The sequence below is a fragment of the Paralichthys olivaceus genome, chromosome 19, assembly GCF_024713975.1.
Source record: "Paralichthys olivaceus isolate ysfri-2021 chromosome 19, ASM2471397v2, whole genome shotgun sequence".
NCBI classification, from domain to species: domain Eukaryota; kingdom Metazoa; phylum Chordata; class Actinopteri; order Pleuronectiformes; family Paralichthyidae; genus Paralichthys; species Paralichthys olivaceus.
The window spans coordinates 13,566,326-13,593,898 of NC_091111.1; the positions used below are offsets into that span (position 1 = coordinate 13,566,326).

The following is a 27,573-nucleotide window of genomic DNA, read 5'->3' on the forward strand; positions in this document are numbered from 1 at the left end:
CTTCCTCTCCTCTGTGCTCTGATAGGTCAGGTTTGAACTGGTCTGGTGGACTTGTGCCACTTGTTGAACATCCCCACACTCTTTGCGGTTCTCTCGTGTCTTGCATGAAAAAAACACAGCAGCCGCAGCGCTGGGAAACATATGTGCAGAGCCCACATGCCTGCCATGTCTTCCTCTCTGCTTTTTTTTAATCTTATTAACTTTTATCATCCTTTTTATTAGTTTGGAGTTTTTAATGCAGCTCCACACCCATAAAACAAAAAACTGCTTTTGTGGGCATTTGAGAAAGTAGCTCTCATACTTGTTTTCTTATTAAAAAAAAAAAAAAAGATGAGAGATTTTTGACAGTGAACAGATCTTGAGTAAACTACTAGTAGTTTGTTGTTCAGTATCGTCTTCACACCACATTGTGCAGTAGTGTAATTTATGTCCTCATAACTCTACAACAACATGACAACTCTTGCAAACACAGTGTCTGTTTACTGGTGTACTTCACTGACTCTTAAATTCCTCAGGGCAAAGTCGCTGTTTTGTCTCTGTGGCAGGATTTGCTCTTTAATTCAAAGTGATCGTATGAAACACTCAACTCTCAACAAAGTCTGAACAGTGGCTGTAAAAACCATAAAAACCTGTCGAACCTGCCGACATTATCGACTCCTCTGCCATCTATCGTTTAGCTTTTCATAAAAATATACACATACACTCTACTTCTATAATTTCTCCTGCTTCCTCTTTCGTGATGCGTCTACATAATCATGCTGCCATATGCAAACACATTTCTGTGGTCACTGGTTCATGTATGAAAATGTAGATGTAAATGTAGACAGAAGCTTCTGTGACCACAAGAAGCAATTGGCATAATAGCAAATGTGAAAAAGAGAGAAGAGTCATAAAGTCAGTGACCTGATTGGAAGAAATTAAGTTTGCTTCTGTTAGCCACACTAAGACACTGGTTAAATACTATTTTTCCCTTCCTGATACAGATTCCAACACCAGGACTTTTCCATATTCGAGTACAAAGGTATTTATGATACTTATATTGGTATCAGAGCATCTTTAGTATCAGAGCATATGAAACCTCCAGGAGTTTTTAACTGTACTGAAATGTGTGGCTTTCATTTCTTATGAGTAAGTCTCACTACTACTACTACTAATACTCATAGTAATACTATGACTACTACTCTTCCAACTACCCAATTTTTTAAACCCCCTTTGCTTTAAGTCAGCCTGTTTGTACTGATTTAGCTTCATTGTAAATATAGAATATTTGTTTCGTGCAAAGAAGGTTTTTAAGACCATAAAAGAATATAGAGTACAGCACTTTTAATCTTTCCTGGCTATTTCTCTCACCAGGAATTTTTCTATGAGCATTACTGTAAATCTAGTGGGAAAGTGTCCATTGTTCAGGCCTTTCCTCCAGCAGATTACTATCTGATGATGTTCACACTCTTAAAACAAATCTGAGATGATTCCTGTTGTTTCCCTTTGTCATAACTTATCTTCCCAGTGTTGTCCTAACCCCTGTGCTCCAAACGCCCATTACACACACACACACACACACACACACACACACACACACACACACACACACACGTACAGTGCACACTCACACCTCCGTGCCGCCATGGTGGGTAAGTGGCCAACATCTAAAAGGTCACTGGTTGAGCCCCTCGGACTGTTAATGAGTTGCTGTGTTGACACTGTGTCGTCTTGTAAATTCATTCATTCAAATGTTCCAAACAATATTTTTTAGTGTGGTTAATTTCCTTTGGATGATTTTCCATATTTGGTCATTTAAGAAAAACGGTGTTCTAACTCACTGTTACTAGCATCACAGAACTGAGACGCCTGAAGATGTGGGTCCTCAGACACCCCTGAGACACCTGCGCTGTGGTTTTTCTTCATGTCACACCATGTTCTGAACGAGCTTCAGAAGACACCAGAGAACAGCAGTTTCCAACCTGTGGCTCGGGACTCCTGTTAGATACAGCTGAGGTGTCACAAGATGGTTATCACAACAAGCAGCAGAAAGAACATGTTTCTGGTGCACACAATTATGTTCATTTCCTCAGTCTTTAACCTTTTCTAATTGTTTTAATCTCTGCAGTGTGCAAGTTACTGAAGTTTTGATGTGACTTGTTTATAAGTTCTTTTTTGTTAATAAATCAACTGCAATAATTGTAACTTATTAACTGAACTGGACCATAGAAAAAGAACTGGAGGTGTGAAATCTCAGTTCCCAGTGAATCTGTGAAGGAACACATAGACACGCACACACAGACACCCCTGATGTGAGTACAGTAAATCCCCACAGAGTCGTCAGTGCGTGCACTCTTCACAATAGTGTTTGGCCCTGTCCGCGAGGCCGGACCCCCGAGCCTAAGCGCTTTTATGTGAAAAGGTTTTTGGTGTGTCGTAAGCCTGAACGCTGACCAGCCTCTTCTGCAGCTTTGCTGAGCCATGGGGCTCCTGGCAGCCCTGGGAGTGCTGACTCCAGCCCTGGGAACATGTTTACTGCTGCCCCGCACCCCACCCTGTGGCATCAGGAGAGGGTCTGCTGTACAGGGGGGTGATGGTGGTCGGGGGGTGTCAACACAATGAACCTGCTGAATACTGTGCTATCAGCTGTTGCTGCTGAGGCCTTGCAGTCGGTTCCTGAACTGGCTGGGTACAGATTCTTGATCAGAGCGCACAGGGGCAGACTTGCCTTTTCCTTGGCTTCCTCTTGAACTCGTTATTACAAAATTACTGAAACTTGTCTGTCTGGTTTTTGTTTTTATGGAGAATTCCATCATTGGACTTGTTGCAGTTAGGATGAACTTAAACTAGTGCATTTAAATCAAAGCTGTCATGTTGTTTTCTTGATGTAAATTGAGTGTTTGTGGAATCTTTGCTTGTGAAACATGTTATTTTGAAATCTCACACAGGAACGTGATGCACAGACGTACATGTTTGCACACACTGGCCAATATGCGGATGCTTTTGTTGTGTGGTTTCTGTCAGTCCACAGTGGAAACAACACTTGACTCACATGCACTTTTTCATGAAAATATATCTTCTATATCTGTTGTTTACCAGGAATTTCAAAGACAAGTGAACCATTTCTGGAACAAATAAAACCTTCCCCAGCAGATATGCATGAAGGAAATACGGTGGACATTATGAAGTGATATAAAATTAGGAGCATGTTGTATGTTAGCAAATCCCATCTGATATAATTCTGAGTAATTATTGATTCTAACCACAGCGGTGTGATAAACCTTTTTATGCAGTTTCAGTGAACGTGTTATTGTCAGGCTGGGACAAACAAAGCCATAAGAGCTGCCTTCCTTATCTCTGCTTCCTCTTGGCTTTTAAAGCACTCCCTCCAGCCCCGGCTGATTGGTGGGGGAATGGCATTATCTGTGGTCTGATAGGCTGCTGGTGCAAAACCACTAACTGAAGGGCTGTTGTTGTTGCAGCAGGTCCTGCAGCTATCCATCTCGAGCAGTGTGCTGATGCCGATCTGTGCACGGCAGACCGCCACCTTCTCCTGCAGCTCACTGAGGAGAGGAGCTCAGTTTAGGGGGGGTGGCTTGCTGGTGCATACAGGAGCTGACTTCAGGTTGTTGTTGTTTTTACCACTGAACACACAAACACAACAGATATGGAGATATGGAGAGATTTGGGAGTATTGCAGAAAAGTATTTCCAGCACCCCTGCATGTTTTCTCCCCATCACCATGATTGATTTCATTATTGATTCGAGTGATTGGATCTCAGAGTAAAGCAGCAATCACCTCCAGCTGATAGCTGCCTTCATATTTGCACACAGAGAGCCGTGCACGACAGTGAACTGGGATCATGATCAATGGCAGCGGGGGGGACAAAAGAAGGAGAGAGAAGTGATGATGTTTTCTTAGAGGGGGTGATTGTTCTCTCTGCTCACGTTTTGGACCCCCCTCTCTCCTCAAGCTCGTGCCCCGCCCCCACGTGCACCCCGTGCGCCGCCATTGGCCGCTCGGAAGCTGTTTTCGCCATCCCATTGGCTGCGGCCTGCGTCAATCACACGAGCCTCGACTTATTTACCGAATGTATGCGCGAGGGAGGATGGTATTCTGCTGTAGGGCTGCAACAGCTGACTACTGAGCACTTTAGCCAGTGCCTGAAGGAACAAAGAGAGGAGGAAGGAGACATCCAGGGACGGTTTTTACAAAGAAATCTCACCTTTAACGGAAAGGTCACGAGATGAGGCACGCAGTGGCACCAGCAGAAAACGTGGAAAATAATTGTTTTGCGGTGACAGGCTTGTTAAAGATATGTTCCCATTGTGAACGGCTCAGCAAGAAGGTAAGAGAAAAGAAAGGAGTCCGAGGAAGAGAAGCAGAATAACCGTATTTCTATTCAAATGCGTCATTTTCAGCTCCACTGTGTTTCTGGCTTTTTGAAAATGTGTCAGTCCTTTGATGTTTTCACAGGACGTGTTTTTTTTGTCGCCTTTGAAACAAACTGGCTGCAGTGCAGTCTTTTGTCCAGGCTTGTTTACGACGCACGCAGAGTTTGTGCTGAAAGAGCATGAAATCCTTTCTGCTTTTTAATCAGTTCACTGGGTATGCTTTTAAAAACGCATTTCACCAAGTGTCGCATGCAAATGGATGATTTCAAGCCAGTGTCACGTCCGAAAAACAAGCACGTCCCGGTCATTCATTCATCCGATTCATCGTGCGCTGTGCTGCGCTGCGGGACAGTGTCCGCTAGAAGACATGTCTCGACAAGCAGCGGAAAGTTACAGGACATGATCGAGGCTGCGTTAAACGCTCCTGTCCTGCGTTAATTCTCCATGAGGAGAAACTGTCACTTCGCGTGTTTGGATCTTTCAACAATAATGAAACATCACAGTTTAATTCCCCTTTAATGTGTTGACTGGTGCGTTCACTGCGCGTAGGACGCGAGGACAATGTTCCACGATTCAACTCCAAGCAGAAACAAACAAATTTGTCAGGTGTCCGAAAAAAAAGAAGTAGAAATGATATGTTCACAGAAGCCGTTCCTCTGCTTTTTATTTAAAGTGCATTTTTTTCTTCTTTACTTGTCTTGCAGGACTTGGGAGTAAGGATCCCAAGACCCTTAGGAAACGGACCAAGCAGATTTATCCCTGAAAAAGAGGTACGCTCGTCCTGCTAAACATTTACAGCTCATTAACCGAAGATTATTATTATTTTGTTATTTGATATATTTATATTTCTTTTGTTAGATTCTCCAAGTCAGTAAAGTGGATACCAGAACACAGTTGATATTCGAGAATGCATTCGCAGCCCTCGGTCGCCTGGAAAATATTTCTCTGGTGATGGGCTTCCACCCACAGTACCTGGAGAGTTTCCTCCGGACGCAGCACTACCTGCTGCAGATGGACGGTCCCCTATCTTTGCACTACCGACACTACATCGGCATCATGGTACGTCCACAGCCCTCCTCTACGTCCACAGCCCTCCTCTGTGGATTCTCATGAGCAACAAGCCTGCTTTTTTATGCCAAGTACTTACACGCCTCATCGTCAACTCTTTTTTTCTTTAATCCTGCAGGCGGCAGCTAGACACCAGTGTTCCTATTTGGTCAACCTGCATGTGAGTGACTTCCTCCAGGTCGGGGGAGATGTGAAGTGGCTGAACGGCCTGGACGAGGCGCCGCAGAAGCTGCAGCAGCTCGGGGAGCTCAACAAAATCCTGGCCCACCGACCCTGGCTTCTCACAAAGGAACACATCGAGGTGAGAGAACGGGCATGTTCTCGAGAGAGGATGTGGATGTGAAAAAACATATGTAACAGGCTGAGATCATAGACGGCTAGTGTATAGCTGCAGCTCATATGAGTGCAGCAGTAGATGTGTAGTGACGGAGTGGGGAATGGATGGATCTGAGGGGAATAAGGGGTGAGGCAGGAAAATGAAGAGACAATAAATTGCATTTGAAGGGTGAAAACATATTTTTCCACTTCTGAAAAGGTCGGCGATATTGAAGTCACCGTTTGGCTCCGGTTAGCATTGCTCACAAGTTTTTCCTTTTCTTTTTCTCAGCGCCTTCTGAAGGCTGAGGAACACAGCTGGTCCCTTGCAGAGCTCATCCACGCCGTGGTCCTCCTCACACACTACCACTCCCTCGCCTCGTTTACATTCGGCTGTGGCATCATGCCCGAGATTCACTGCGACGGTGGACACACTTTCAGGCCTCCTTCCCTCAGCCAGTATTGCGTGTGTGACATTGCCAATGGCAACGGCCATGCTTATCACCATGAAGATCTGCTTGGAAACCAGGTGAGTGGGGAAGGGATTTTGTGTGTGCGCGCTGTGAGCTAGAGAGATAAAAGTGAGAGCATGTGAAGGTTTTCTTACTCGTGTGCAAGTTATAACTGCAGCCCGCATTACACTTCCTGTGTGAGAAGTTATTGACGTTTTCTGACCCGTCGATGTTGATGTTCATTTCTGCAGGAGGTGTGTGGCGAGGTCGAGGTGCTGATGGAGCGCATGAAGCAGCTGCAGGAGTGCCGCGACGAAGAGGAAGCCAGCCAGGAGGAGATGGCAACCCGCTTCGAAAGGGAGAAGACAGAGAGTATGCTGGTGGTCACAGCGGAGGACGAGGAGTCTGTCCCCTCCAGGGAAATCTCTCGACACTTTGAGGACCCCAGCTATGGCTACAAGGACTTCTCTAGGAAGGGGGAGCACGTGCCCACGTTCAGAGTGCAGGTATAGATCAATACCAGTGTGACAATACTAGCACTAAATACTAAAGTAGTTCTGTTCTAATCATCCTATGTCTCCTCTCATCAGGATTACAGCTGGGAGGATCATGGCTTCTCTCTGGTCAACCGACTGTATCCTGATGTGGGTCAGATGCTGGACGAGAAGTTCCAGATGGCCTACAACCTGACCTACAACACCATGGCAACGCACAAGGACGTGGACACCAGTATGCTGCGTAGGGCCATCTGGAACTACATCCACTGCATGTTTGGCATCAGGTCAGTCACTAAATATGTGACTTAACTCATATTTGGAAGTTTTTATACTCCATTTGCTCTGTTGTGACTGTTTTTTTTAAGTATTGTTTCCTGCGGTCCTCAGGTATGATGACTATGATTATGGAGAAATAAACCAGCTTCTGGACCGTAGCTTTAAGATCTATATCAAGACCATGGTGTGTAGTCCTGAGAAGACCACCAAACGAATGTATGAGAGTTTCTGGAGGCAGTTTCAGCACTCCGAGAAGGTGAGATAAAGTCTTCACTCCTCCATCCTGGTCTTTAATTTGCAGCCATTTTAAAATGATAAACTATAGCTCAGTATTTAAATTCTGTCTCTTCTCTTTTTTTGTCTCCTGTAGGTCCATGTTAATTTGCTTCTTATGGAAGCACGAATGCAAGCAGAACTGTTATACGCTCTGAGAGCGATCACCCGCTACATGACATGAAGTGCTTATGGCAATTTTATCGTTGTCTTTTTACTGTCGTTGTTGTTGCTCATTATGGGACACGCCAAGAAAAAGGAAAATCAAAGCGAGGGAGGGGGTTTAAAAATCTGGAAGAGAGTCCTGGCTTGTTACGGTGCTTGTTGGTCGGATGGATGAGAACCAGAAGAGGATCAGAACAAATGGAAAGCAAGAAAAAAAACTGCTGAAGAGAAGTCATCTCAAACTACAAGTGGATTCACAAACACGTTTGTGTTGCCTGCAGTGCCAAAAGCGACCAAGAGAGGTCAGCCTGGGGCAAACTCCTGCTCAGCTGGGGAGTTTGTGCCGGGCCGGAGCACTGACACCGGAGGCATCCAGGATGACAACTTTTCAGTATTCCAGCATGATGCAACACATTGGTTGCCAATCTCTTCTGTCTCCTGTAGAAAATCCCCAGAATGCCGTGCAGCCACAGAGTCTGCACTTTGAACCTGTCGTCACTATAATGTTTTAGTTTCTGGACGTATCTTTTTATTTTGTATTAGCAGATGTGGATGTTGTCCATGTGGTTGCTGTTAGTGGAGATGGAAGCATTAACTTTGGGCGGTGTTTCGTTTTACGTGTGCCTGAGCTATCCAGCACAGTGTGCATACGTGCTGATGCTGCTGCTCCCATGTTGTATTCAGCGGGGTCATATTGATCCCCAAATAACCCAACCCCCCCACCACCACATTATACCCCCTATCCATTCGAGATCTACTGCATTACCCCCTTCCTCCTCTTGTCCTCCACCCCCCCTCCCATCCCAAAATCTCAAATGTCAATTTAAGCTAATCCAAGGATTGTGTGAAACCTGGAGAAGTGTGGAGAGAAACTCAAAGAACACTGAGCCCTTTTTGAGTTTAACTGTACACGTGTGGATGAGTTTCTGTGTTCATGATGTGTGTGTGTGTGCACGTGCGTGTGTGTTTGTTTCGCACACAACGGAGAAAAAAAAAGTACGTCTTTGAATTTCATGTGTCAAAAAAAAAGCGAGGCATCTTGAAGGAAAGACTTCTTGCTTCTGCTGTAGCTCTGTTTTTGTGAGATAACTGTTTTGTCATTTGTTGATGATGATGTTTATGTTTCTGGTAAGGGGAAAAGAAAAAAAAAATCTTAAAGAGAAAGTTAGAAACCAGGTTTTCCAGGAGGGATTTGCTTCCGGTTGCCCTAACCACACCTTATCTGTCTTCCGCTTATCCCAGCTGCCTGGTCACCCTAACACTTTTGAAGCTTTGGATTGTGAATTTTACCAGTAAATAAATACCTCTTCTGTTTTTTTCTCTATAAAAAAAACATATGAGAAGTGCTCTTTGTTGAGCAGAGACTCTTTCCGGGCCGCCGCGTTCTCTTTGCTCGGGGAGCCGGCTCGCCCACACAGGGCCGGCTGCGGTCGATCAGCTGTCGAACGCAGGCGGTTGTAGCTGTGCTTATTTCCCTGCTGGGGAAGTCTAACAAGTGCAAAAGCAGCTTTTTTTTTATTTTGAACAGAGGTGTAAAACCTCTACTGTTTTGTTTTTGTTTACTAAAACCAGTAAAGAACTGCATTCTCCTGAGGTTGTGTTGAGAGAATCAGACAGATGAATGAATGAGTGATATCTCGATGAGGAGGGTGAAGATGAAAAAAAAAAAAAAAAGGAATGGTACATTTGGAAGTGGTTTGAGAGGAAGTGGAGGTTTTTCAGACTTCTGACTGATGTCAGTTACTGACACTTTTATATGAAACTATATGAAAAAGATGGATAAAAAAAAATAAAACTATGATATCGAATTGTTGTGTATCATTCGTAGTTTTCTCCCAAATAATTTCATTGCTTTATCAAAGAGATTGTTTTTAGATGTGGAGAGGCCTACACGATTCAGGAATCAAAGTGTCACATAGCACAATCACTGTCACCATCGGCTCACTTCCACCACTCAGTTGCACAAGTACAGTACTTTATGTAACTTGTGGTAATTACGAAGCATATTTCAGTGCTTTTATGCAAAAGATGACTAACTGATAGATGCGAGTGTCGGTCTCACATTCTTTATTTCAACAAAGCTAACGTCATTACAAGCAGGCTGACCTCAGGGGGATGTTTCAGTTGGTCATCAGGGCAGTCCAGGGACTTTTCATGTGAATTTCATTTCACTGCATAAACTCGAGTGGTCAAAAGCTTCTTTTTTTGCTCTTGACCAACATTCAGATGGAGCTGAGGGGGAATTCTTTACCTCGCTTTCCTGTCGCCCCTCACTGGGAAAAAATCCTTGTGAGTCTGTTATTCTGTCGGTAACTTCAGGGTGTCGCCCATCGAGGCCACAAAGGCCTGTATGTCAAAACAGAATCACCAGCACAAACTCTATAATCCCCGCTGACCAAACTGCCTTTTCATATCAGGTGGCTTTCCCCGACGACGGCAATGATTATATACGGCATAGAAGCATTTCTAGAGCAACCTTGATATCAGCCAACTTTCAACTGTTCATATCAACCTGAGAAATTCTGTGTAGAGAACAATGTTTGTAATTAGCTTTGGCTAATGAGCTGTTTTAGTGGTTTTTGAAACATCGACTTGTCTTGTGGTTGTTTTAAGGTCACTGTTGTGTGAGATCTGGCGAAAACGGAGGTTTTGTCATTTGCATTATGTGCCGTTTAAGATTTGTTTTGTTGTAATAACAATGTGATTTAAAAATCTGTACTTTAGGCTACTTGGTGTAACTTGTGAGCACTGCCTGGCCCCATATCTGTGTAACAATAAAGGCTTTGAGAAGCGAAAGGTTTTTTCCCACTTTGTTCAGCTTTATTATCAACAAGTTCCACTGTCACACAACACAAGCAATAAAAACAATACATGACTATTTAAAGAGGTGAATTCCAGGTCAGTCATCAGTTTACGAGACTAAGTCCTCATAGAACTATCAACAACAACAACGACACAGTGATCTGACAAAACAAATCCAATCTGTGAAGTGTGCAAAGACCTGGAACATGTGAGGATATGCAGTTTGTTATGGGAGATAAAGTGCATAAAAGGTTGAAAAGGTTAATATCAATAACTATGTCAACAACGTCAAAACAAAGAAAATGGTAGAAAGTGCCAGCGTGCTCAACTGCAGATTCTGAGGAATATGTCGGGTGCACATCGATTGAATAAGATTATTAAGATTATTTACATGACAATGTTTGCCCTGATAAAATTACATTTAAAAAGATGTTGGTATTTAAGACAAGGGACCAGTGAAAATAAATAAACATCATATACAAACGGAAGTGCAAGTATTTGTCAATAAACAAGACATTTTCACTCTTTCACACATCATGAAAAATGACGAGAGGATTTTAATATTAATAAAATCAAGGAAATACTTTCCCTCTATGGCAACATGACTCTAAACTCCTCATCCCAGCGTGTCAGTCGTTCTGCTGCGGCAGCTGGAGTGTCTCTATCAGTTTCTGAGCTACAGGCAGGAACTCCAACTCCCAGCATGCCTTGTGATAATCCCTCATATCTTCATTTTCTATCCACTTCAGAGCCTCCTCTTCATCTAAGGAAGGAATGAGAAATAATGGACATCATGTTCATTTTTCATGTTGCAGTGTCGTGTTTATTGTTCAAACTGTTTCCATTGAGGTATAATGTTCAGAATAGTGTGTTCCTCCCTTCCCCCTGAGGCCCAGTGATGTGAGTCAGAGCAGCTTCTCTCCAGCATGTTTTCCTCCATTGTTGTGTGAGTGTTAATAATAATAACGACACCAACCTAAGTATGTAGTGAGGATCTTCAGCAGGGACTCGCTCTCCTGGGCATCAAGCAGTGGCTCTGAACCGCCACCGATCAGGTTCCACAACGCCTGACAAACCTGCCCTGCCAGCTGCCAGTCACCTGGTCCAAAGTCTCTGAGACAGTCCAGCAGCCTGGCCACACACACACACACACACACACACATGGAAGACATCATATGACTCGACGGAGCAGAATTCACATGACCAGCAGGTTTGTGGGAATTAGCTTCACTTCACTGGGCCTAGATCTGAAAGAAAACTTTGTGTGTGTGTGTGAGAAGGAGGAAATAAGAGCTTGATTGTTCAAAGCTCACTTTTGAAGTGATAATCTCACACTACAAACAACATCATTTCACAGAGTTACCCTGTTGGAAATGTACAAACGAATGAATGTTAGAAGACGTTAACTTTGTAAAACTACTGTGAACAAATAAGATCAAGGCTGAGCAGATTAGTAGCAACTTGTCCGTGCCAGTGAAGTTGTTGTGCTCATGTTTGTTGAAATGAAGACCATATTTCCCAAAAACCCTGTTTACTCTGCTGCTGCACACAGGATGAAACAAAAGCCCAGGAACCAGAAAGCTGTTGCTCACTTTGCAATTTTGAATATTCAAATAAAAGTGAGGTATTTTTTGTGTCCATCTGCAGCTGCAGTTGTGTATATGTACACATCTTACATTCATAGCAACATCTCAGAGTGTGTTGGTGCTTACTTGGCAGCAGCCCCCTCAAGTGAGAGACGGACCCTGTTGGGAGGGTCCAGAGCCAGGTTGGTGAGGACTCCACAGGCTGAAAAACACATCTCACTGCTTTTAGAGTCCAGCAGCGTCACAGCAAACTGGTGCACTGAAAGACGAGACAATGGAGGAAAAACATGAAGGGACTGACCGGCGGAGGACAAAGCAGGACAAAGGTAACAGAGCTGCGATCACCGGCATCAGCAGGAGTGTTTATACTGAGTGTGACTGGCCTTGGAGATAAGTGCAGCCCAAACATGACACAACTGTATGTAGAGGTGTGTACTATCCTGAGTTCTGTGCTATTAAGATACAATCGATTTATCTTTAGTGCAACTTTGTCTGTAAAACTAGAACAATGTGGCTGAAAGATACATTGTGTAATTGTAGAACCATGTTTGAGGTTTGTTTTGTGTGTGTCTGTTTAAGTTTGTGTTCAAAATATACCTTTGTTTTGCGTAATGAAGTCCCGCACATCCTTGGACTGTGACATGTTCCCATATACACGGGTGGCCTCGAGCATGGCATCCATACTGGAGCTGAGCACCAGCTTCAACATCACTGAAGGGAACATAAGGGATCGAGCAGAGAGAAGAGAGGAATCTGGGATCACATAGCAGCAAACTGTCAGTGTTTTCATTTTTCAAGTGTGCCGATCTTTCTGTCTTACGCTTTGTGATGGCGACTTGACTGCGTCTGATTACAGAGCTTTGCTCCTGGTAGAACGACAGGTTGTTGATGGTGGCGGCGACATTCACCAACAGCTCCTCGCTCTCCTGCACGGACCTCAACTCTGTACACACACACAGAAGGAAAAAGGCGAAGGTTAACCCTTGTGTGACATAATTTCTTACAAAGACCTTTAGAGGTGTTTGTCTTTCCCCCTGGAAATCCTCCTGTATGAAATGCAGCCAACAGAGGGAGCTTCCACACTGCATGACCTCGAGGAGCAGGCCTTTATGCTCCTGAGACAAACTGCTCACTGTTCAATTATATGAAGTCTCTATGCGATATCACAAAATATACATTTTTTAGATTGACATGTAAAAACATACATATGTCCATACAGGCTCTTTCCCTGATATTGACCAACCAGATGAATCCAGGTGAAAGCTTCATTTTATGTTGAGAAGATAAAGTAAATGTACATAATCCTTAAACAAATGCAATGTATTGTTTAAAGTGGGATGCACTCAATGTGTAATGCAGTTATTAGTATAAATACATGCTCCCTGGGATTTCAGCCAGCTTGCATGTGACAGCTCTGCCACACCAACAGTGACAGTGACATTCTCATAAAAGCAGCTTGTGTCTAGTTAATTTAGGTCCTGATGTTGTCGTTTTGATCACGAGCTGCATACAAAGGTCAACGTGTCCCAATCCAAGCAGCCACTCGGAAACCAAGTCTGCTCCTCATAAAGCAACAGATGTCACGCTCGCTCATAAATCGTGGATATTGCGGTTGCACTGTCAACCCGGCGCCTGCGTCATAAAGAATTTTGTTTCTGGGTCGGACTGGAAATGGCACTTTGTTGTCTCTAATGTAAAGCAGCTCAGCCTGTCAGGAACTTGATCAAAACAGTTCATCGATCAAACCTGCTCTTTCATCCTCTTCTGAGGTTTCTGTTTTCCTGTCCCCAGCTGTCACACCAACCACCATCTTCAAACGTTACAGTTACTTCCCATCCTACTTGCTGGCTCACATATCCCTTCATACCCTTTTTTCTACACTTCAGTCTGACCCCTGTTTTGTTTGTTTGATATTTGTCTCCCAGCTGCCACGAAGCGTGTGTAGGAGGCAGCAGCAGCAGCACAGAAATTGAGAAGTTTCATATCCACCTGCGCATCAGCTCAACCTGTCCTGAAACCATCAAACCACATGGGAGAATTTCACACACACACAAACCAAGTCGTCTGTGAGATGAGACAGAACATCCTGCTCGTGTGCTTCGCTCTGTCAGACTCAGAAAAACAAAACAGGTAAACCAAAAAGAGGATGTGCTACGTGTTGCAGAGACGGCACTGAGAGGAAAGCGAGCGGTGGAATGAAGAGACAAAATGAGGAGATTGTTTTTGACAAATGTCGTGTCTTGTTCCCAGCACAGGGGAAGTGGTTGAGCACCCAGCAGATATTTCCTGTACATACAATGCACCAAACAGCTATTTTTAGAGACTTATCAGAGCTCCACATTGTCACACATTGTTCCTTCCGTGTGACAGAGATACAATACTGACAAAAGGGACAAATTCAAAAGTGTTATGGCTGTAACTCTGCTACTGATGGCACTTATGGACTCGGATGTTTCTCAGTAGAGCGCATACCTCAGCCCAACAGTCCCCTTATGAAACCACTTTTAAATTCACTAGATCCAGCTTTTCATTGGGATTTGAACCAAATATTAGTCCCCTCAACATGTCTGATTGTTTTCTTCAAGATCCATTAATTAATCTCTGAGACGTCAATGAAAAATGTTGAATAAAAGTAAAAACAACAGATCTTCCCCCTGATCCAGATCTGCACCAACATGTAATGGCTTTTCCCTTCATGCTCCACAACTCCACAAAATTTCACGGGAATCGATTAAGTCGTTTGTGCGTCATCCGACTGACAAACAAACAAACATAACCTCCTTGGTAGAAGCATAAAAACTGAATGATGTTGATGAGATCCCCCTGCTCTCTGCTCACCAAGTGTCTCCATCAGAAGCTGAATGCAGGCTGCGTCGTTCGCCAGGGCCGGACCCACAGCCGGGTGGATGCACATGTTGGCCAGCACCCTGACCAGCTTCACCAGCACGTCGTCACGCTCCTGCAGGCTCATGGGAGGAGCAGGAGGTTCACCTGCCTGTGAGGGTGTGTGCGGTGATGCGTCTCTTCGCTGGTAGATGTCATACAGCTGCAGGACTGTATCCATGCAGCCTTTGCACTGGAAGAGCTGCAGCCGAGCCTCCTCGCTTTTGGCCGTGAGGTTCCCCAAGGTGAAAAGAATGCGCACGACCAGGTCCTGTGGGGGGATCAGGGGTTAATTTGCATCCGTCAAATATTTTTTCAAGGGTCTGAATGAAAGCAAATCAAACAACGAGTGAATTGGTTTTGCAGATTTAGTTTAAAGGCCAGACTGTCTTGGCCTGCGTCAACGTTTCCTCTTACAGCATTTCAATTGAGTCAGTGCAAGATAGTGTATGACGTGCAAGGAGTTTTTCCTGTGTTTCAATCTATCTGCTTGATACATTCAATAACTGTCTGTGAGATTCTCTGCCAGTTATTGTTTTATGTTCTTGAAGTTTTTGAATGCAACATGGAAAACATAGTGAAAATTACACAAGTTGACCTAAAATATCTTGTTTTGTCTAAAATCCAATCTATGAAGAAGTGTCACTTTTGAGAAGCTGGAATCTGGAAATATTTGACATTTTAATCAGAATAACTACGGATTCATTTTCTTTTGATCAACTTGTTCCCTACTAAAAGAAAATGAAAAGTAGTCAATACTAAAACCGTAATATCCTGACTCTACTGAGTAAATAAGATGAAGGGCAGGTGAGTCAGGACTGCACACAACTCTCCCATAAATGTACAGTTATGCTGGTATAACGACAGGACATGCCGTCCCAGTAGTTGCTGCTCATCACATGTCGTTACTGTGTATACACAAAGGTGTGGTGGATATGTGTGTATTCTTATTAACTCAATACTCTAGTCAAGCTCACCTCCTTTGTTTTTCTCCTTTTTCCTCCCTCCCTCCTCCCTCCCTCCTTTTTCCTTGACTTACTCAGCCCCTACTCGGATGATTAAATGTCAAAACACACCCACCTACACACACACACACACACACAAACGGGCAGAAACATGGACGCTAGATGCAAAAGGACACAATGTCCCGTAACTATGCTTGGACTTGCCGTACATAAACATGTTAATCTAAACATGATTAGTGGAGTTACATCATGAACGCTGGAAAAGCTTGTCTTCAAGTGTCTACACGCACACGCACACACACACACACACACACACACACACACAGGAGAGCTTGTGGACTCACCTGTTTTTGGCGATGTTTGCTCAGCAGTTCTAAAAATAGTTGGTAGCAGTCGGGGGTCTGGGCCAGAGCGAGTCGGCACTCTGAGTAAGAGGATAGTTTACTGAGGGAGAGAGGGGACAACAAATACCAATGACCATTAGACCCACTGACTCCTCTGCTATGCTGACTAAATAAGGAGATATTAAATCAACACTGCTAATGGATAAGAAAGCCTTGGCTTGAATCTTTTCATCATCCTGGGTGAAAATATTCAGACTGCAACTATTTGTTTCAGCACTCAGACCTGAGAAAAATCTTTATTCATATTTTGCACTGGAAAAACACATTTTATTATACTAAACAGGTTTTGTGCTTAACAGATGGATTGACATGACATGTTGTGCCAGAGTAGAAGGTTGGAGCCCTGGAGTGACAATGTGAAGATGTGAGTATTTTGGGTTTGATATTTCTGTTTGGTGCAGACAGTGAGGTCAGAGGATACTGAGCCTGAAGTGAGGGGCCTGCTGCCGGAGCAGGGTCACTGGGACCTGATTTACTTTGGTGCCAAAGACTTCTGCCAGGTTTTTCATGAAACAATTGTCTCATGTACTTGTATGAAAGGTCAAGAGCACAGCTGGCACATATTGTACACCATTTGTTCTGAGCAAGGGCGTCACGTTGGTACAGTGGTCAGCACTGTCGCCTCACACCAAGATTGTTCCCAGTTAGTTAATTTTTGTAATTGTTAAGTAAAGACAATTAACATTATTTGGCATTTTTACCCATAAATATCATATACACTACAAATATAGGTATGTATGTTTGTGTATTTTAAGTCATTTATATTTTCAGATCGGTGAAGCTGAAAACTATAAGTAAAAGCAGAAATGAGCTGTTATTGCTGCGGTACGGATGCAAACACAGATGTACGACCACAAATGCTACATAACTCTTGTTTGGGACACCTGATGCCATAAAAAGACATCATGAAAGAGTGTAAAATAAAAGGGGGGATTTACTGAAGAGCAGCTGCTGGTGAAAAATGAACAGAGGGTGAGTGATAGTCTGTTTTGATTCAGCATATTAAAGTTTGTGATTTTTAACATTATTGAGCTGAGGGGAACAGGGGAGACATCTCCAGAAAGAAAACTTTGAAGCCAAACCACAGTTGGAGTGAGACAATGAGTCAAATATTAAAACCATATGTGTGTTTGTGTGTGTGTGTGTGTGTGTGTGTGCTACCTGTATATTCTGGAAATGTTTGTGCAGATGTCCTGGTCTTTGCGGTGACGGCGCAGCACCAGACAAAGCTCTGACAGCAAAGAGAAGGACACAAAGTGCAGACGGGAGTCGGGATGATCGGCGAGGTTCCTCAGGGTCGCTGTCAGCTGCAGGGGTCAGAGGTCAGACAGAGGGAGATAAAAATGGAGAGATATGAGAGTGTGACGTCTGCAAACATCTTAAGTATCTCACTGGTCTGTGTTTAGAGCAGTATTGCGTGTCAGTGTTGTGTTGTGTTGTGGCCACAGAGCACAACGTCGGTCATATGCTCATTAAGGCTGGCGGCTGGCCTGTGCAGGACGCCATGCAGCAGAGCGACCGGAAACTATTCAGCATGGACATAAATCATTCTATCACAAGAAGGAAACAGAAACTTCCAACACACGGCAACACTGAAAGTTCTGGAAAGTAATGGTCTGCTCATTTCCCTCCTCTAACAGCATAATGACTTGTGTTGGATATCAAATGCAGCGCTGGCTCGAGACGTTTGCTCGGGCCAACGTGTGCGGTTAAACAGCAATCATTCAAGGAAGAGGGAAGCAGGGCGTGTTCTGGATTTGGATTGTCTAAATCAGAAAAGAACATTATGCTCTTGTAGTCATTTACACACAGACATAAACAAACATACCTAAAGAGGAACATTTAACATTGTGTTCTTTTTAGCAAACTTTTCAGACTCCACTGCTGTCCTGCATTTATAAAAGGATTCACCTGTACAATGATGTGTCCTGCTATACTGAAGTGAGTGTCTTCCACTGTGTGAAGCCTCTGGATGAGTTTCTGAGACACACCGATACAGTTCTTGTCCAGCAGGAGTCTGAGGATGGCACAGTTTCCCGAGAGAAATTTCAGAGTACCGATGCAGTACAAGAGAGCTTCCCCTGATGAAGACACATCCTCGTTACGTAGTACACCCAGCAACGAGTCTAGACACAGATTAAAAAAAGAAAACATCAACTGTTTTAATCAATATAGATGGGATTTGACTTGATGCGGTTCACAAAAATGGCACCACAAAAAAGAAAAGATAAAATCCAGAATGGCACTCAGTAGAGCTCATACGGGCCCAACAGTCCCTTTATGAAACCACATTTAAATTCAATAAATCCGGATTTTATTTGCACCAAATTGCAAAATGCCCTGACAATGCAAAAAGAAAAAGAAGAAAAACCTGTTTCCGGGCTTCCTTCCTAACCCACACCACATCCCCCCACCAGGTTTCATGGTAATCTGTCCAGTAGTTTTTGCGTAATCCTGCTAACTAATGAAAAAAATACATGCATATGAAAACATAACCTCTTTTGACAGAGGTAATAAGGATTTATATCAAACAGAGTTTGGTAGAGAATAGGACACCACTGAATTAGTTAATCCTGACCTATGATAGAGTTGTTCTGGAAGAGGACGTCATTGCTTTCACTGCGGCTGATCTGGAAGATGAGCTTGCAGATGTTGAGCAGGTTGTTCCCACTGACACACAGCTGGAGAGAAAAATATAAAAAACCAAACTTTTCTATTAACCGCCCTTGAGAGACTTAGTGGCAGACACACACACACACACACATACACAGACACACACACACACACACACACACACACACGGAGATGACTCACAGCCAGGCAGAGCTGGGCGATGTGCAGGTTGAGCCGGGCAGAGTTGAGGTCGATGAGGCGGAACAGTGTTCGAAGGATCCCCGACCTCCTCTTACAGAGTCGGCCAAGCATGTCCGCTTGTGCCAAGGCGCCGTGGAGGCCATCACACAAATCGCACAGACGGTCCACCGAGACCTCAGAGCTGCCTGGCATCGCAGGAAAGAAGATATTGCAAAATACAGAAACAAAAATCTAAATAAACATAGGTCAAGTTCAGGGCAACATGTCAAACATTCACAGAGAAAGCAAACACTCGCCTGTGTGTGTGTTGGCATGTGTGTACATATAAATACACGTGAGTGATGCTTTGTGGGTGTTGTGGAGCATATGTGTACATTTAGGCCCTATACTGCATATTGTGCAATTATTATCTGCATAAGGAACTCGAGGGTAAATTGTCGACATCAATAACACACTGGTCAGCAGTTAGAATAACATTCCTCTTCCTTTTCTGAGAAGCAGCTTTGAGTTTCAATGGTCAATTGCAGGGAAACAATTCTGCAACAGGCGGCTACAATCTTGACGCAGAGGAAGAGCAAGGGTGGAGCCTTTTCCTTGTTTTTGAGGTAAAATAAATGTTTTCCCTGCATAAATAACAGGGTTTGGCCATTTCCAAAAAAGCATGGCTGCAGTCTCACACTCAACACGACATCTCAGAGGTGTTTTATGCATGAGCCACAAGGCACATGGAGGCAATAAATATTTGATATTTATCTTTCAAATGAAATTTCCATTAAATTACAAAGTGTTGAAATATTTACAGCTGTAGATTTGGAGTCATGGGTGCCGGATTGCAGTTCCAGGCGAAGACAATTCTGTTCACTCGCCAAACACAACATCACTTGTGTTGTTTGTCTTTCTTCAGCAATTGAATCACAGCTCTTTTTTTATTTTATCACACTTGATGAATGGTTGTGCAAAAAAAGGGGAAACACTATAAAGGAAACTTAGCCCTAATACAAAAAGACCAGAGCCTAAAAGTAATATTGAGTGAGTGGAGTGGGTGACAGAAACAATATATTCTATGGGTCAAATGACCGATGTATGTCATGTGTTTGCACTTTGTTACTGAGGTTCAATGCTCTTGCCACAGTACCTGCAGCCACACTCTCCAGTTGTTGCAGAAGAGGACCGATCTTATTATTCCACACCGATGACTCTGCATCCTCCTCCGTGATTGTGGCGTTGTCTCCGTTCTCGAGCTCTGAAAGGTGCGGGGAGATTATTTGCAGTGTTGCCAAATAAACACTACCGAATGCAGACGGTGAACACAAGTGGCAAGTTCACAAGTTCACCATCTTAAAATAAGCCTGCAGGAAGTTTGATGGCACAATGAAAGGTCACCGTCCACAGCCTAACTTCCTTCTGAACTGTTTCTGTACTGATGTGAGATTGTCTGCATGTGTGATGAAAACACATGTTTGTGCATGTAAATGTCTGCAACCTCTTGCACGCCATGGACCTTTTTTTTTTGCTGAACATTTGCAAACCCTCGTGCTTGGTTTGCAGGAAACTGTGGTTGCTCAAACCAACAGCTCTCTCGGCTATTCGCTGGCTGCCTCTGTGAGGAGGAAATTCGCAACAACATCCCAATCGATGTTTGACAAAGTCTTGTTCAGTTACAGAGAGAGAAGTGGGCCCATGTTATTATAAGAAGGTTAGTGTATCTGGACAAACCTGTTCTCTGTCCTGTTGTGCAGCCAGTGGGTCTAACTCCTGAGTCAACACCAGCCTGCTTTATTCTACTGTCGGTGCACAGAAACACAAAGAGTGGGGTTAGATCAGATTTTAAACACAGGGAGTGGTTACTAACTTTTCCCTTTGGACTTATTTAGACATTAAAGTACAAACCAGGGAGATACACAGAACTTCTAAAACACTAATTGTGTCAAATAATTTATTCCATCAACAGTTGCCGATTGGTGTGCTGATAATAAGTCTGTAGGTGTATGCTCATCAAGTGCCACTAGGTGTCACTGTTGCAGCAGGCGTTGAGGCCTGTGGGCAGGTGCTGATTCTTTAACGTGTCTTAGCATGCACATACGAACTCACATGACAATACACACGTGTGTCTAGTTTTTGTGTGTGTTACTGCTTGTATGTGTCTGTGTGACTGTGTCTGTGCTGTGTCAAGTCTGCACCGCTCCACTCACACATTGAAAGATTGGCTCGGTGATATAATAAAGCCTGGGAAACATGAGAGGTGGTGAGCCTTATGATTAATTACTATGAGAACAGCTCAGAGGATAATTATTAATAAACAGAGATGAACAAAGGAGCTTGTTGAGTCACACTAATCACCTCGATTACTGAGCAAATCTCACAAATGAGCGTGAATCAGCCTTAAAAACTATGGAGAAGTGGAACCACCATTATATCATCAGGACTGTCTGAAGCCTCGATTGACATTCACAGAATAGGCTTGAGCTTTTACACTCGACTGAGATTTATTTCATTGTCTTGCTGACAGGTATGAGACACACATGACCCGAGCTATTTTAAACAGGTTTCCTTTCCATTCCACTGCAGCATCACTAAGAAGGTGCTTGACACCAGCATTAGTGTACAGCACGCGGTTGTCACTGTAGAGTGCACTTTCACTTTGAAGGAGATTTAGTGATTGGTATAAGCTGGCACGCAGGGCACATGCAGCAGGAGCTGCGGGCCGAGGCATGGTGAATGTCAGAGAGGGGGCTTTGGCTCTGTATGATAGGATTAAGAGCCTGATAATAAGGCCTCTTTGTGTGATACTGCATTCGCTGAGACATGACCTCATCCCTGTCTTAGGCCAGGCCAGTGCACTGCAGTCACAACACACGCCGCTGCCAGCCTTGCCCAGATGGGTACCCAAATCTAATAGAGAGCCATTTGGAGCTATAAAGCTCTGGCTTATTGGAGAAAAAGAACCTAGTGGACGTCTAATCTCCCCTATCTTTAGATCTCGTCCAACTCATCATATTAATCTGTCATGCTGTGTCTATTTCCACTTGCAGTTCCTCGACTTCTGGTTTGGCTTTCCCTGCCATTCTGTCTCTGCCCGGTGCACCTTATAGAAAAAGAACTCAGACGCAACGCTAATCAAGAAGAGGAAGTCTTTAAACCACTCCTCTTTTATCATAAATTGACCACAGTCTGATCTCTCGGGACCTCTCTTTGTCAGCAACAAGTTACATAAACATTGCGTGTTAACTTGGCTCTGGAGAGAGGAGGATGTGCTGCGGGGCGAGAGCCCAGATTTCCTGTAAAAGTGTTTTATGGTCTGTCCCCCCTTCTATAGCCCCAGTTGCCCCACCCAATCGATAGGCGGATGGATTGTAACGACAGCCCCCCCGACCTCACGCCTGGAGTTATGCCCCTCGTGCTGACACACAGCTGATGAGGTCGGCAGAAAAAAGTCGAGCTTTTAGCCTCTCTGTACTGCGAAGGTGTAAAAGCTGACACATGAAAGTAACGACAGATTGAGGTGGATTTCATTGGGAATGAAGCTGACCAAGAAGATGGATTTATCTGACCAAGATGTGGTGTACAGTAAAGTATCCGAGGGTTTAAAAGGGTCAAGTGTGTGAAGTTGAAGAATTTGCTCCTTTTATTAGTTAGTGACACCATCGATGGTCTAACTGACTTCATACATGCAGCTCATCACTAGTACCACAATATAATGGAAAGTTTTAGCCTCTGGATCAAGTGAAATAGTAGTTTGAAAACTTTTTGATCTAAAAATGTTCATGGGTAATTTACTTTAGTTGTTTTTGACCAAACACAACCCTCCCTTGAAATAGAATATGAGAATTTTGTGTGTTGCAGTTGTGATTAAAAGTGTGATACTTATAATTATAATTATAAGCTGCAGGTGCAAATAAGCCTTCTATAGCAATAAGCTACCATTGATTAGCGTTTTTCTTCCATTAATCCATATGGAATGTAAAGAGAATAACAATGATTAATGATATCAGAGAAGGTATTTGTTTACAATTTTCTGTTCCCAGCAGTTTTGATAAGTTATGGACAAGAACAAATAAAGACATTAGACACTCTATGAATTTAACATACTGGGGCTGAGCAAAGAGAAAGGCAAAAAGGAGGCGGGGGAGGATTCAATGGGAGGCACAAACTCCATCACCTAATGGCTATGGCTGCAACCTTTGCATACCAATAAATCCTCGACTCATTGTCCGACTATCAATTGAATCAAAAAGAGGGAGGAAGGGCAGATGAGAGAGAGAAGGGCAGATCTTGTCAAGTCAAAGGGAAGCATAGGAGGCATACCTTTCACTCGCTGCTCTGTGTGGGCCAGGTTTGTGAGGACCGCTGCGGACCGTGGTGTGGTCCTTACTCGGGTGGCGTTCAGCTGACAGCTGCTTTTGTCCCGGGTTTAATGTTTGTGTCACTGACATGTAGAAAAGAAGTTATTTACAGGTTTACTCACATGGCCAAAAGTACAAGTGTCCATTCACACAATCACGCAAAAATATTTGTGAACAGGTCAAAGAATCTAGTCAGACTCCATTATCTGTTTTATTGCTTTGAATAGCAGAGCAGTTTTATAGGAGAGGAGTCAGTTCCCCTTCAACACAGCAGCAGTAAATTAAGTTTTTTCCACCGAGGTCCAACAGCAGGGAATGTAAATCAGGTGTAATGTCGGTATGTGAATGGCTCTATTCATTCCGGTTTTAAAGCTGCTTTAGCACTAGTCTTCACAGAAGAGTTAGAACCTTGCCCCGACTGAAATAAAGGGTTCTACTTTTACTTTAAACCAGTTTAAAAAATGGATGCTCACCACAGTAGTTCACACTGTTTCTTTCATCCAACGTACAGTATTTTCTCCCTTGATCCAGACACTGATATTCTCTATCCTGCCTTACCATCTGTGTGTCCCTCGACCAGAGGCAACGTGGTGAGAGATCCAGCCCTGAGGAGACGTGTCCGTGCCCCTGCCCGCCCCCTCCTCACTTCCAGTGGGTCAGCGGGGGGTTTGGGGAGAGCTTTGAATGCATCCTCAGCATCACTGGGCAGTGGAAACCTTGGCTTCTGGTACAGTGAATAACATGTCAGCAGCATGGTGAGAACAATGAGCCAGAGCTTTGATCCAACAATGAAAACACTTACATCCGCAGAAAGATCTGATAATTGCTGTTACTCTTATCTTTTATTTCATAAATTAACATTAAAATCCCAGTTATTAGAAGGCCCAATCTCATTTCCTGCTCCTTTCACTAAATATTTGGTCAGTTTTCATGATAATGTACAAACAAATCCCACTGTTGTACAAAAAACACCTAAATCTGAATGGATTTCTTCTTAGATTACAATTTACAGCATGCGATTATGTCTGAAGGAACTTACGTGGTCCAGTGGGGAGAGACGTGTCCCTGAACTTGGCCTCGAATCAGGAGCATCAAAATTTTGAGCATGAAGACTATAACATGGGAAAATGGCTGATTACTTTTTCACATTAACCTCAGAACCTGACTGAAAAAAGATGTGGGCTGACTTTGAGACTAACCTGAAGGCCGATGGAGGTCTGTTGTCGTGACCCACACGCACAGAGCTCTTCCCAAAAAGCTGCCTGTGTCCATCCCTGGGAGTGAACGGCCGATGGGTGGATTGGACTCGCAGGGATTGTCTGGCTTCACTGACAATTTCCGCACTGGTTTTCCTCAAAGAGTTGCGCCGTGGAAAGAAGGGGCTGCAAATCTCACGTTTCCTCTCCATCGAGGCCATCTAGGCCTGTGTGACATTTGCCAAAACAGACTCCAGATGACTTCAGTGGTTTGACTTCATTATGCGAGCGGTTACAGGGTGTATCACTAATGGGAAACAAAAAATCTGGATAATGCCAGAACATAAAAAGAACATTAGGAGGGAAATGCTTCTGAGAATTCTCAGAAATACTTCCAGTATCCACATCCTTTACTTTGAATGTAGAGTCCCCACAATGTATCCATACAAACCATCACATTCAGTCTTGAGTAACATTGTTTTTTCAATACTCTCTCAATGTGCTTACCCAACTAAATATTTAAAACAAAATGGGGATTGGGGAAAAGAAACATTTTAGTGGTGGATGTGGGACAGATTTATTTTACAAAAAGCTCTATTTCACTGTGGTGGATTAAACATCCCTGGATTTAGATGAGAAAGAAAACCAAGGAAATCCAAGTAGCTTTAGGAGCAAAACTACTGAAGGGGCGTTGGGGTCAAGTTTTTAATTTTTTTTCTGTTGTATTTTACATCTGAAGAATCTGTCGCCAGTCACTTCAATTTGGTTGGATTTGGCTGCAATGCTGTTTACCCCTGAAACTCCAAAAGTGTTTTTATGGACTTCACCCACCCCCCCCATCAGCATTAGATTTTTGGGTTAATTATCCCTTGACACAAATTGTGATTTGTGAATATGGGCTGTACAAATAAAATTGGACTGATTGATTGATTGATAAAAGGAAAACAACAGTGTTGCAGAGCTGCAGCCTAATGATTTATTATGGTTACAATAAAATGTATTTTCCTGTGATATCATGATAATAAAAACATATAGGTCCAGTGGTGCATCACATTTTGTGGATTTCTTCCACTTCAAATTCAAATGTGAGTGAATGAAGAAGTCCCTCTGCGCGTTCACGCTCCGTCGCCATGGTGACCAAACGCAGCGGCAGCAGCTTCGACAACAAAACTCAAGACACAAAATAACCCGATACCCGGAAGTCTAACGTGTTTATCGTTTACACGGTGCAATGACATTTGAAAAAACACGCTCATGTGGAAAGTGTGTCCAACTTTTCCTCGAGCAGCGGAGACACACAGAGAGAGTTTGTACAGGCGGCCGAGAACGAGGCTCATTCACGGGTCCTACAGAACAAAACTCACCGGTAAACCCGCTGGAATCCTGGATGGGAAACAGCCGGTGACGGTGACCGGTCCACACGGACTCACAGCTTCCTCCCGGAGACCGAATCTGCGCTGAGATCTGCGAAACTCCAACAAGTGTCCCAGCTGCAGAGGAACCAGCCACAGCAGCACACCTGCACGAGCAGCGGCGGGCTCGCGCAGCACGGGGACGCGCGTGCTCCAGCTGTGTAGCTAATGCTAATAAGAGAAGCTAAAGTTTCAACTGCTCATTTTAACGGATGTTTTGTTCCTTTAAAACCTGCTGCCGTTCCTCCAGGGACACAAATGTAAAGGAGCACAATGGTTAAAACTACTTTTTTTTATTGATTTAACGTATTTCACAAGAGTTTGAAAGAAGTGTTTTTCGAGTTTTCTTCGTCCGTGGAGGTGACACGAGTCCTGCTCCTACATTACACTGGCAAACGGGTAAGTCATTTTTCAGTTTATTTTATTTGTCATAAATCACACAGCTACAAGTATACACTCACAGCGGTAAGAGTGCTCCTCCATGTTCCTCATAATACATAGTTTGGCCTTCTGTTAAATTATTACTCTGTTTATTCTAAAATGGAAAATACTTCCTAATATTTCTGGGCACTAAATAGTTGGTCATGACCTTATGACCAAATTCAGGCCCATCACAAAGCTGTAAAAGTCATGTAATGTTTTTTAAAATGCAACTCTTTCTTATAACTGTGTGTGTGTATATATATATATATATATATATATATATATATATATATATATATATATATATATACTATACTATCTAAACTATCTAATACTATCTAAAGACAAATTTCAAACATTCACACGTATATCACATGTATTCCTTACTGAGTAACTCATCTGAAAAAATAGCAAAAAGAAAAAGTATAAAAAGCTTCTGAGCGAATACAGATACAGAGAATATGCACAAAATGTTAAACTTATCTCAAATTTACAAAAATAATAGGAATATATCTGACAATGTCGACAGTGTTTCCTTTTACAGTGAGAAAATTCACCACATTCTGTTGATATCAGAGAAACATACCATGATCATTAACATAATATGTCGTCTGAAAAAAAGGTCTGAGTATGGGACAAATATTATCTGTATTTCTTTTAATGTTGGCACCAACACACACTGTCATTGTTACGGTTTGTACTGTAGCAGTCGAAGCTGTCGTCTACTTTCACCTCTCCTCTAATTCATGAGAGAAATTCACTAAAGACACACCAGGTAATCCTACGGCTCAGAACATATATATACATAAGCCGATTAAAGCATAACTGGTAAACCTAATTTAATGTTTTGTTGAATATTACAATTTCAGACTGAAATTGTACTTCAACAAAAGATGCAGAGAAAAGTTCATCACGAATTATTACAATCTGTTATATGAGCAATATACAAAAAAATCAACTACAAATATTCTCATTGTCCGCTATTTTTTGCATTTTCCTCGTTGAAAATTATTTTGTTGTTATCTCGGGATACCGATATGTCCACCATTTTGTCGTTACACAATGACGTTTAAAAATAAAACACGAGTGGGCACAAAATGGCCGCAGACTTACGTCAGCGTGTAGTTGTGGTCCATTGTGAATTGACGCAACGTTCCCTCTCCGCATGAAAGATCAATAGTTGGCTCCTCCCCCTGACAAAAAATCTGTAGTTCAACAGGAGAACTGACGACCTCCATCTTTTACTCCCTCTGTCCGTCCGATTTAACCGAAGCCGTCCCTGCTCTCACCGAAGCTTTGTGTGCGTCAGCTCAACTGTAAACACA

At 43.2% G+C, this 27,573-nt stretch overlaps 2 protein-coding genes and 1 long non-coding RNA gene across 7 annotated transcripts in view; 2 read left to right on the forward strand and 1 right to left on the reverse strand.

The window, feature by feature from the left end:
- sesn1 (sestrin 1) overlaps positions 1-9,228 on the forward strand; it is a 47,653-nt gene extending 38,425 nt beyond the window's left edge. Inside the window, exons 1-9 of one of the 2 annotated variants that reach the window (XM_020097597.2) lie at positions 4,066-4,328; positions 5,079-5,144; positions 5,233-5,433; positions 5,561-5,743; positions 6,050-6,286; positions 6,461-6,715; positions 6,800-6,990; positions 7,094-7,238; positions 7,353-9,228. In XM_020097597.2, coding sequence (XP_019953156.1) covers positions 4,227-4,328; positions 5,079-5,144; positions 5,233-5,433; positions 5,561-5,743; positions 6,050-6,286; positions 6,461-6,715; positions 6,800-6,990; positions 7,094-7,238; positions 7,353-7,439 — 1,467 coding nt within the window. In that variant the 5' untranslated portion in view covers positions 4,066-4,226 and the 3' untranslated portion in view covers positions 7,440-9,228. Of the gene's footprint in view, positions 1-4,065; positions 4,329-5,078; positions 5,145-5,232; positions 5,434-5,560; positions 5,744-6,049; positions 6,287-6,460; positions 6,716-6,799; positions 6,991-7,093; positions 7,239-7,352 lie in introns of those variants that run through there. The other variant, XM_020097596.2, reaches the window with a different exon arrangement.
- A 990-nt stretch (positions 9,229-10,218) lies between these two features.
- On the reverse strand, positions 10,219-27,500 carry armc2 (armadillo repeat containing 2). 4 transcript variants are annotated; one of them, XM_069514824.1, is made up of 18 exons: positions 27,362-27,500; positions 24,417-24,739; positions 24,257-24,329; positions 23,776-23,941; positions 23,180-23,300; positions 20,591-20,658; positions 20,010-20,117; positions 18,875-19,059; positions 18,639-18,741; positions 17,972-18,186; positions 17,222-17,367; positions 16,001-16,100; positions 14,647-14,962; positions 12,629-12,751; positions 12,406-12,519; positions 11,935-12,067; positions 11,199-11,353; positions 10,219-10,985 (listed from the first exon to the last, which is right to left on the reverse strand). In XM_069514824.1, the coding sequence occupies exons 2-18, from the start codon at positions 24,632-24,634 to the stop codon at positions 10,852-10,854; spliced, it is 2,478 nt and encodes an 825-aa protein (XP_069370925.1). In that variant the 5' UTR covers positions 24,635-24,739; positions 27,362-27,500; the 3' UTR covers positions 10,219-10,851. The 4 variants fall into 4 exon arrangements, with proteins under 4 accessions (XP_069370925.1, XP_019953153.2, XP_069370926.1 ...); XM_020097594.2 differs by lacking the exon at positions 27,362-27,500 and adding an exon at positions 25,778-25,963; XM_069514825.1 differs by lacking the exon at positions 27,362-27,500 and adding an exon at positions 25,778-25,948 and having other exon boundaries at positions 24,417-24,720.
- LOC138405553 (uncharacterized) overlaps positions 26,084-27,573 on the forward strand; it is a 61,281-nt gene continuing 59,791 nt past the window's right edge. Inside the window, exon 1 of the long non-coding RNA XR_011239316.1 lies at positions 26,084-26,224. This is a non-coding gene — a long non-coding RNA (uncharacterized lncRNA). The remainder of the gene's footprint in view (positions 26,225-27,573) is intronic.

Excerpts from the sequence above, each read along its gene's own strand:
- armc2 (XM_069514824.1), bottom strand. The coding sequence starts at position 24,634 with ATGGCCTCGATGGAGAGGAAACGTGAGATTTGCAGCCCCTTCTTTCCA. Across the intron at positions 23,942-24,256 it reads GTCTCTCCCCACTGGACCAC|AAGCCAAGGTTTCCACTGCC; the intron begins GTAAGTTCCTTC and ends TCACTGTACCAG. Across the intron at positions 12,068-12,405 it reads CTTCATTACGCAAAACAAAG|TGCACCAGTTTGCTGTGACG; the intron begins GTATATTTTGAA and ends CTCGTCTTTCAG.